We start from the raw sequence: 10,801 nt of genomic DNA, 5'->3' as shown, positions 1-10,801 counted from the left end.
TAATTTTAATCCTGAATGACTGTAATTCTTGTGACAAAGCCATTCATTTACCTTACAAATTGTCAGTGGCCCTTCTGTGCCTGAAATAACCTGGGGTCTTTTTCAACCATTGAAGCTTGAAATTTGCCAACTGAACCTAAGAGTTTTGGTGCAACATTTTAAGCAAACAAAGCAAAATAGAGGCGTGGAAAGTAAACAAACAGTCATGTTCTTAGTTTTAAAGGGACTACTTTTAATGACTAATTTTAGTAGTTTTGAAGACAACAATTTTCTTTTGTAAAAATGCCTTAAAAGCTTGCTTGTGAATGATATAAGTTAGGTTTGATTTCTATTTTGTAAAGTAAACTGTAATTCTATGCAAAAAATAAGTCTCTGTAGAGATAAGTACCAAGAACTTTCCATCTATATACTGGTACTGCCTTCATTACTTTTATTTCTAAAATCGCTTCAGTTATTTTGTGAAATGACATGCATTTCAATTACCACAATATGTATATTGTCCTTACAGTAACTTAATGTTGAGGATTCTAAAACTGTAAAAGGTGCAAGATTATTCAGATGATTTTCCTCAACTTTAACAATAGCAATGTACTGTAAAAGCAAAAAATAACCTACTGAAACAAAAAAGAAATTTTCTCCAAGTTTGAATGTAGATATGTTAGTATAGTACATTGAGTTTGAATTAAAACGTCCTTTCAATAACACAGTTTGTCCTTCAAATAACAAAATAAAATAAAGCAGAAGTTTTAAATGGCATAAATGTCTAATAATAGAATAAATATATTAATAATAAATAGATTATGCCAACAAGAAAATGTATATCGTATCTTTATCCATAATTATATGTTAAAGAAGAATTGTGTTGTATTTTGTACTTTCAGTAACAGATTTTGTACTTGCAGTAACATTATTGTAAGGACAGTTACTGCAAGGACTTATTCAGGTTATTTTACAGCCTTTACAGATAAGATAAGGGAGACAATTTTGATCATTTAATTCATGACTGAAACATATTTGCTAATAGCAGCAATACAAAAGGGAATCTTTCTAATAAGTTAAATAATTAGAATCTCGTTACTTAAAGGACACTGTTCGAAATCATGGTTCCAACCTTTAATCAATATCTTCCAATTTTCTAAATCGTATTTAAAATTTCCATATGTTTCGTTGCTGTAGCCATGTATTACACCTATTACCTTCTTTTGAAGAGCACACTGCAACAATTTACTTAAACTAAAATAATCTACTTATAGTCCTGTTACTTGAAGGACATTTTTTTCAAAAAAGTTGGGGACAAAATTATAACTTTCATTTTGCAAATTGAAATACTAAACTTGAGGCTTTTACTGTATAAATATATTTTATAAAAGGTAATATTTTGCATTAGTTAACAAAAACATGTATTTTAAGGATTATGAAAATACCAGAAAAAATATGTTTAATATCTTATCCTGTAAATGTCTTAGTTTACAATATTTTATGTACTTACAAGCATGCAAATTTATTTTTTATAAAATGATCATGCATTTTGTGAAAAATTGAAAAGGACAAGATTACAGGCGAAATCTGATATTGGCTCATTTACTTTACACAAATAAAAGGAAAATCAATGAACCCCCCCCCCCCCATGATGGGGCCAATTTTAACCCATGGGCTTTTATTTGAACAAACTTGGTAGACACCCATGCATAGTTCTGCATGGAATTAAATTCTTGAACAAATTTTAAAGATGACCACTTAAGGAACATTCATGTGAAGTTTGGGTAAAAATTGGCATAAAATACACATCTTATGTGGAGCCCTTAACCCTTTCGCTGCCAGAGGGTTATTGTTTTATTGATCACCTATTTGCCAGAATGTTTTCTAAGAAATTACTATATTATTAATTAATATAATTATTATTATTAGTTATTAGTATTATAATAATTATATATGTTTCCAAATCTGTGAGTATAATAATAATTATTATCAATGGTATAATTTTCTTTATATCTATTATTATTATTATTATTATCAATTTATTATTAATACTATTATTATTATAGAAACGGCTAAAGCCGTCCATATGGCAAATACGCAGAAAATAACAGGGACGGCATAAGCTGTAGCTATGGCAGTGAAAGGGTATGGGGGAAGCAACAGTTCCATAAAATAAGTGGAAGTTAGTTCCTGATATAAAATTAAATGGTAGATTCACTCGTTGCCATGCAAAGTTAATGTTTGCTGGTTGCTTTGAAATTTTACAGTTTGCTATGAAAAGTCAAAGGCTGTTATGAAGTCGCTGATTGCTATGGAAACTTAGCTTTATCTCTTGTAGATTCAGGGAATATTTTTTTTTTAAATTATTTTACTATAAATTATAAGGTCAATCGATGTAACCCTAGGGCGATACTGGGGCTAAAATTTGAACATTTTTTGTAGAGGTCCATGTGCCAATGTTATAAGCCCAATATCTAAGCTTCTGTACTATAACAGAAGATTTATTTTTCCTATTTACAGATAAGAAAAACTTCATTTATTTCATTTCATTTACCCCCTTGGGCAGGGCAAATTTTTACCTCATGGTTTTTATTTGAGCAAACATGGTGGTGACCCACTGGAATAAGTTTCATGCAAAATATATATGCTCTAGCGCTTCTGATTTAAAGGTTTTTTTTAGGTTTTTTGTTTGGTTGCAATGGCAACCAAAATTTAGCATTGAATGGAATTCTTTGCATCATTTTTAAAGGGCTTCATGCTAGAAATATTACTGCTTAGATTTAAAATATCAGCCAATTGGTATAAAAGATGTTAAGAGTTAAACGCCATTTTTTGAAGGATGCATGCCGGACGCAGAGTGATCACAAAAGATCAACCTTGAGTACTTTGTGTTCACGTGAGATAAAAAGTGGATGACAATATGCATCATGAAAAAACAAAGCTTGCTAACCTCATTGTGTGCCTTGACAAGCAAATAATACTGGTTTATACAAACATTAGTTATCTTAAAACCATTGCTGAATGCAATACGTGAACTGGTATCTTAAGTGGAAACAAACAATAGCTAAAACATTTTACCTCTTTTTGCTCTTCCATTATTGTCTCAAGAATAGTAAATTTCTTTTTTAAATCTGCATGTTCTTTCTCAGCCTCTAGTTGTCCTTTCTTTTCTTCAGAAATCTGTTTCTTTAGATCTGCAAGTTTGTTTTCAAGTTTTTCAGTCTCAACTTTTCCCTCTGAGAGTTTATTTTTCAGGTCCTCATATTCGTCTTTAGTAGCAGCATTTTCCGTTGATTTCAAAACTTTTGACATTTCTTCCTTGATTTGCCCCAGAATATCTTCAAAACCTTCAGTTGTAATAATGTAGTCCTTCTTCTTCAGCTGAGGAAAAATAACAATTTTGTTACATTTTCTTTAAGACTACATTAGCTATGTGATTTTTAAAATTCACTCTTACATATATCATATTTTAAAGCAATATCATTTTATTTAAACAAGAGGGCCATGATGGCCCTGAGGTCGCTCACCTGTATATAGGCCCCCCACCCCCGGGCCAATTTTTACCCATGGGCTTTTATTTGTTTATTTGAACAGACTTGGTAGACACCTCTAAGAAGATGTTTCATGCTAAACATCTAAGTTCTATCTCATTGGGTTTTTAATAAAAGATTTTTAAAGTTTTTACTATACACATATAGTTAAAAACAATGACACCCCTGGGGCAGGGCCAGTTTTGACCCCCAGGCTTTTATTTGAACAAACTTTGTAGATATTTACTTAAAGATGTTTCATGCTTAATATCTAAACTCTAGCTATTTGGGTTTTTTCAAAGAAGATTTTTAAGTTTTTGCTATAAATATATAAGGAAAAATAAATGACCCCCCCCCCCCGGGCGGGGCCAGTTTTGACCCCAGGGCTTTTATTTGAACATACTTGGTAGACACCCATTAGAACATGTTTCATGCTAAATATCTTAGCTCTAGCTCTTTGAGTTCTTTAAAAGAAGATTTTTTAAGTTTTTACTATATGCATATAGGAAAAATCAATGACCCCCCCGGGGCGGGGCCAATTTTGACCCCAGGGCTTTTATTTGAACAAACTTGGTAGACACTCATTAGAAGATGTTTCATGCTAAATATCTTAGCTCTAGCTCTTTGGGTTCTTTAAAAGAAGATTTTTAAAGTTTTTACTATATGCATATAGGGAAAATCTATGACCCCCTGGGGCGGGATCAATTTTGACCCCAGGGCTTTTATTTGAACATACTTGGTAGACATTCACTAGAAGACATTTCATGCCAAATATCTAAGCTCTAGCTCTTATGGTTCTTTAAAAGAAGATTTTTAAGTTTTTACTATATGCATATAGGGAAAATCAATGACCCCCGGGGCGGGGTCAATTTTGACCCCAGGGCTTTAATTTGAACAAACTTGGTAGACACTCACTAGAAGATGTTTCATGGTTAATATCTTAGCTCTAGCTCTTTGGGTTCTTTAAAAGAAGATTTTTTAAGTTTTTACTATATGCATATAGGGAAAATCAATGACCCCCTGGGGCGGGGCCAATTTTGACCCCAGGGCTTTTATTTAAACAAACTTGGATAACATTCATCAGAAGATGTTTTATGCCAAATATCTAAGCTCTAGCTCTTACGGTTCTTTAAAAGAAAATTTTTTAAAGTTTTTACTATATGCAAATAGGGAAAATCAATGACCCCCCGGGGCGGGGCCAATTTTGACCCCAGGGCTTTTATTTGAACAAACTTGGTAGACACTCACTAGAAGATGTCTCATGCCAAATATCTTAGCTCTAGCTCTTAGGATTGTTTAAAAGAAGATATTTAAAGATTTTTCTTTTGGTTGCCATGGCAAACAGAGTTCTGCATGGAATTAAATTCTTTGAACAATTTTCAAAGGTGACCACCAAAGGAACATTCCTGTGAAGTTTGGATGAAATTGGCTCTGCGGTTTATGAGGAGATGTCGTTTAAAGTAAAAGTTTACGGACGACGGACGGACGGACGACGGACGGATGGACGCCGGACGAAAAGCGATCACAAAAGCTCACCCTGTCACAAAGTGACAGGTGAGCTAAAAATACCTCAATTGTTCTTTATGTTAATTTTCACACTTTTCTGTTGCATTCTTAAACTTTATAAGAGTGTGTGTTTGATAGGTATTTGGCTATCAGTCTCCATTTTTCATTCTTCTGTTATTGTCTACATATATTTCAATGCAACCAGTATTCTTTTAATACATCTCAGTTTCTTCATTTCACACTTAAATCAAGGATTTGACTTGCTTAACATGTTTAGATTCTAATAGGGGTTATAAAGATATATATAATTATGGTCACAGCTAAATGGGAGATACAAACAATTTGTAGGTTTTATTATCTCAAGTATAATAATCATTCACACCCCTTTTCAATGTCTGGATATTTGAAGTAAATTGTATTGCTATAATCCAAACTTTACCACAATATCAGAATTCAGAAGTCCTCAAAAATTCAGAGGTATGAAATATATAGAATTTTGGGACCCTTAAAATTGTTCGCATTTCAAAGTTTTTGGAATTCAGAAGTTCTTTACAAACTAAAATCTCTTTTGTTTATAATTTAACATTTAATAGGTACATATATATTTTTATGTGACTTTATCAATTAAGGTAAGGGGATTATTTTTTGAATTTGACTATACTTTACCACTTCAAACCCTGTTAACCTAAACTTTGTCCTTAATTAAGTGATATGTTATCTTAAATCATTATAAGTTAACTCCATAAAGATTTCAAACTGACACAATTCATTATTTACACTTACATCTTGAAGTTTCTTCACTGCTATCTGGGCATCTGATCGGTGTAATAGCTCTTTACCATCTTGTAAAACTGCTATCATATCATCTAAGTAAGTATTTGCCTCACTTTCTTCTAATTCCATGCTGCTTGAGTGAAAGATAGCATTTCTATAGTGACGAACCTATTGAATAAAAAACACAGTTTCAACATTATTATATGCATAAAATGATAAATATACAGTGATTAGCAAATCAAAATTGTTTTGTAGAAAATTGTTTGGGTACTTACCTACATATAAGATGCTATCATGAATCATACAGGCATTTTTCATATATTTTACAAAAATGTCACATGGCAAATTTGGGATAATTGTGTCTTAATTTTCTATTGGAACAAGAGTCAGTTGAACCGGGTGATGCTCCCCAAATAGGTTTTGGACACAGAAAGGTATACCTCTTGTAGTGTCAGAGTTATTTTACAGACAAAGTTCAAAGTGTAAAAACAACCCAAATATTGCGCACGACACATTGTCTCAATATGGCGATCATTTCTGTAAAATAGAACTTTGTAAAATCAGACTTCAAATAACGAAGTTATGGGCTGGACAGGATTTTCCTGCAAGGTCATGCTGTGACATTCACCTTCAAGGTAACCACCCAAATGATGCCCACGACACATTATCTCAATATAGTGATCATTTCTGTGAAATAGTTTTAAAATCCGACTCCAAATAACGAAGTTATGGGCCGGACACGATTTTGCTGCAAGGTCATGCCTTGACCTTCACCTTCAAGGTAGCGCCCAAATGTTGCGCATGACACGTCGTCTAAATATGCTGATCATTTCTGTTAAATAGTTGTTAAATCAGACTTAAAATAACGAAGTTATGGGCTGGACAGGATTTTCCTGCAAGGTCATGCTGTGACATTCACCTTCAAGGTAACCACCCAAATGATGCTCACGACACATCATCTTAATATGGTGATCATTTCTGTGAAAAAGTTTTAAAATCTGACTTCAAAGAACAAAGTTATGCGCCAGACACGATTTTGCTGCAAGGACATGCTGTGACCTTGACTTTCAAGGTAGTGACCCAAATGTTACATGCGAAACGTTGATTCAATATGGTGATCATCTCTGTGAAATAGTCGTTAAATTCGACTTCAAGTAACGAAGTTATGGGCCGGACACGATTTTGCTGCAAGGTCATGCTGTGACCTTGTCCTTCAGGGTAGCGACCCAAATGTTGTGTGTGACACGTGGTCTCAATATGGTGATCATTTCTGTGAAATTGTTGTAAAATCCGACTTCAAATAACAAAGTTATTGGGTGGACATGAATTTGGGACGCATGTACGTCCGGACGGACATACATTGTTACTTTTGATGTTTATGAGGCAAACCAGCTCATAAACACCACCTGGACAAAAGTCCATAAGCAAAATAAGCTCATAAAAACAAAAAAATAGTTCTTAATTTGAATTTTATGAGTTTTTGTTCTTTATTTAACTACGGAATGAAGCTCTAATCAAATGTTTGCTCGGACTGACATGCGGACTGACGGATATTCTCAAAGTAATTATGTGGCTACTCTATTGTTCTCTCTATTGTCCTTTTTAGCCACACAAAAGAAAATAGCAACATAAAAGCATTACGGAATGAACTAGACCTATCACTGAAGGTGATTAATACCCCACCAGCAACTTTGACTTTGACCTTGACCCCAGGGGTTCCAGATGCAATACCAACCGGGGTCTTCATATAAGCTTGCTGTACACCAAGTTTGATTACAATATCTCATTCCTAACTTTAGTTATTGTCTGGAAACCATTTTTCTATTTATAGTAATGGTGACCTTGACCTTGCCCCCAGGGGGTCCAGATGCAATACCAACCGGGGTCTTCATAATAAGCTTGCTATATACTAAGTTTGATTACAATATCTCATTCCTAACTTTAGTTATTGTCCGGAAACCATTTTTCTATTTTTAGTAACGGTGACCTTGACCTTGGCCCCAGGGGGTCCAAATGCAATACCAACCGGGGTTTCCACATAAGGTTGCTATATACCAAGTTTGATTACAATACCTCACTCCAAACTCTAGTCATCGTCTGGAAACCATGATGTGGACCGACCGACGGACCGACGGAATGACCAACCGGCCGACAAGCTGACTCCTATATACCCCCCCCCCCCTAAACTTCGTTTGTGGGGGTATAATGACATCAAAGAGGAAGAACAGTTACCTATTGTCACTCTAGCCATATAATAACTGTCCTGTGAGTGCAGACTGACGGACGGACAACCCGTCGATTTTGTGCTCTCCCGAAATTTTTCGGTGAGTATAAAAAATAATTATGAAATTTATCATTTCGGAAAATATGCCAGCATTCAAGATGTTCAAATTCTTTTAACAAAGCTTAATAAATCTTATTGAAACTGATCAGAAATTAAACATATCGTCAATTTTCAGAACCTCCACACCAAGTACAAAAGGTGGTACCTTTGAAACCATTGAAGAAGACTGGTAAATTTGTATACTTTTGTTGTGAATCTTTAGATTTTAATTTTCAATTTTACTTTGGATGCTGAATATACAGCATTTACATTAGGCCAAAATAAAAAATATGTCTGGTTCAGGGAACCCGACCGACCCTATTTTTTTACCGCCAACCCTAAATTTTTTTTTTTTGATTTTCGGTACGAAAATTTTTGGGTACGAAAATTACAAATGTGAAAATTTTGTTTTACGATGCCTGTTCAAATAGCTGATGAGTAACAATCTTAAAATAATCACAAAATATTTAATATTATATGCTCAAAATCAACAACAAGTAGAATTGTGAATGTTTCTGCAGGAAACAGACAAATTTTCAATTGTCACATATTTTCGCGATGGCGCTTTTTATAATTAAAAAAATCGTAACCAAAAGGAAGATATGTTTTGTTGAAATGTGTGTAATAACACTAAAATTATAATTAAGGAATTAAATTAACTATTAGTTGAGATGGAGCCATTACCAGTATGTGTTTGTAACATACAATGATTATTTTCTTTTTTAAGGGAGGGGGGGTGTGTAAGGTCTGATGATGTATGTTTTTTAAATTATATTTCAAATCTTTTCAATCATTTTTTATATTGTACAGTGTTTTCCATTTGGGACATATTACCATTTTCCTGAATAAGCTTTTTCTCTTTTCAAAGTCTCAGATGCTCTAAGCTTATAATACAGCATTATTTTTAACTTGTTACAGAGGTGACCCTTGATCTTTTAATTGGCAGACCTGTCAGATGCAGGTTAGCATAGTACAACGGGTGATTATTAAAGGGAAAGGGTACATAATAAGCAGAATAGAAAGCAAATTAGTATGAATACAGGTGCTACGTGGTTAAATGACTACATACAAGAAATAAACAACACAATATCACATGCTGATAGTCTATTACAAAATGATGTTTGCACTGGTTGATTACAATCTGTGTTTAAGTATGTTAAGCAAGCAACACATCTTTATATAGAAAATAAGACATTCTTTCAACCAAAAAAAAACAAAACAAAAAAAAAAAAAATCCCTACCCTCCTAATTGTTTGGACCAATGTTTCCTGAACTAGACATATTTTTTTTATTTGGCCTTACAATACAGCTAATAAAAGATAAACAAGACACTTTATTAATAATTTACCTTTGTAAAAATATTGTTTGTTACTGTGACATCACATCCAATGTGGCTATGAAAATACTGGTTATTTATCATTAGATGTAACAACCCAGTACAATCAGTTTCACCAGCAGATTGTTTCTGCTCGTACCCTGGAGCATTTATAAAACACTTACAAATGCTCCAAGGATCTGTCACCCACTGTAGAGCATCGCTGTTTTTCCAGTTAGGTGCAGGTGGCGTGGAGGCATGATGCTGCACAATAAAATCATAGATGGCGCCACATATGTTGTTCGGACAAGCAATTTTTCCCTTAAAGCAACAGCTGCATTTTACTTGCCCAAGGGGACAGACTTTGTTTCCAGCATTCCCAGGTACTGGCTTATGGTCTGGCTTGAGAGTTTCAACTTGACAGCCCCCACATGTCACAGTTGATGGTAGTGACTTTGTAGACCGAATGTTTTGTAAAATATCCTTATGTTGTAGGTCAGCTATGTCATTACAGAATGGTGCCAGTCCCTCCTTTAAATATCCAAGTCCTAAACCAGCCTTTACCCACTGTCTGTATTTTTCCTTCTCTAACTGAAGTTGATGTGCCATCCTGATACTCTATCAATATCTAAACAAATCAAACAAAAAGATTATGTTAAATTTTATATAAATAAGTAATTATGGTCTTGGATTGCAATTCAAAGTCAAAAATACTGGGTAAATATGATATGAGCCGTGCCATGACAAAACCAACATAATGGGTTTGCGACCAGCATGGATCCAGACCAGCCTGCGCATCCGCGCAGTCTGATCAGGATCCATGCTGTTCGCTTACCAACCATATTACAAGTAGAGAAACTGATAGCGAACAGCATGGATCCTAATTAGATTGCACGGATGCGCAGGCTGGTCTGGATCCATGCTGGTCGCAAACGCACTATGTTGGTTTTGTCGTGACGTGGCTCATATGTGTTCCAAAAAAGACAAAATACTAGTGGTGTCATCGATCAGGATTATAGATAAATAAACTATGAAAACTGAACAATTTGTTTATTTCTTTTATCATATAACTACCTGTACGAAAAATCAGCATGGCTTTTCTGAAAAACAGGACCGATTCAGGCCTGTTTTGAACCAGAATTGGCAAAATCAGGGTGAAATAGACATGGACCCTGAATTTTCAAGAAATCTCACATGGGAATTCAAGTTTTTTCTACCCTGACATTGTCCTCATTTTGGTAAAAGTCAGGGTGGAAGCAGGAATATTTGCACTTTGAAAATATTTTGACACAGATTTTACTGACTTGGAGAAATATAAGCAAAATCTACCCAGATATTTTAATGTTAGAAAATTTTCAAGAACCAGTTTCAATA

At 34.2% G+C, this 10,801-nt stretch overlaps 1 protein-coding gene across 1 annotated transcript; it reads right to left on the bottom strand.

Moving 5' to 3' along the window:
* Positions 1-2,726: 2,726 nt before the first annotated feature.
* On the bottom strand, positions 2,727-10,180 carry LOC132732805 (uncharacterized protein CXorf38 homolog). The gene is made up of 3 exons (XM_060719313.1): positions 9,461-10,180; positions 5,799-5,957; positions 2,727-3,360 (listed from the first exon to the last, which is right to left on the bottom strand). The coding sequence occupies exons 1-3, from the start codon at positions 10,034-10,036 to the stop codon at positions 2,980-2,982; spliced, it is 1,116 nt and encodes a 371-aa protein (XP_060575296.1). The 5' UTR covers positions 10,037-10,180; the 3' UTR covers positions 2,727-2,979.
* Positions 10,181-10,801: the final 621 nt, after the last annotated feature.

The sequence above is a fragment of the Ruditapes philippinarum genome, unplaced genomic scaffold (assembly GCF_026571515.1).
Source record: "Ruditapes philippinarum isolate M1 unplaced genomic scaffold, ASM2657151v2 ctg6765_1_1_1_1, whole genome shotgun sequence".
In the NCBI taxonomy this organism is placed as follows: Eukaryota; Metazoa; Mollusca; class Bivalvia; order Venerida; family Veneridae; genus Ruditapes; species Ruditapes philippinarum.
This window is presented reverse-complemented; position numbering and strand designations above follow the sequence as displayed.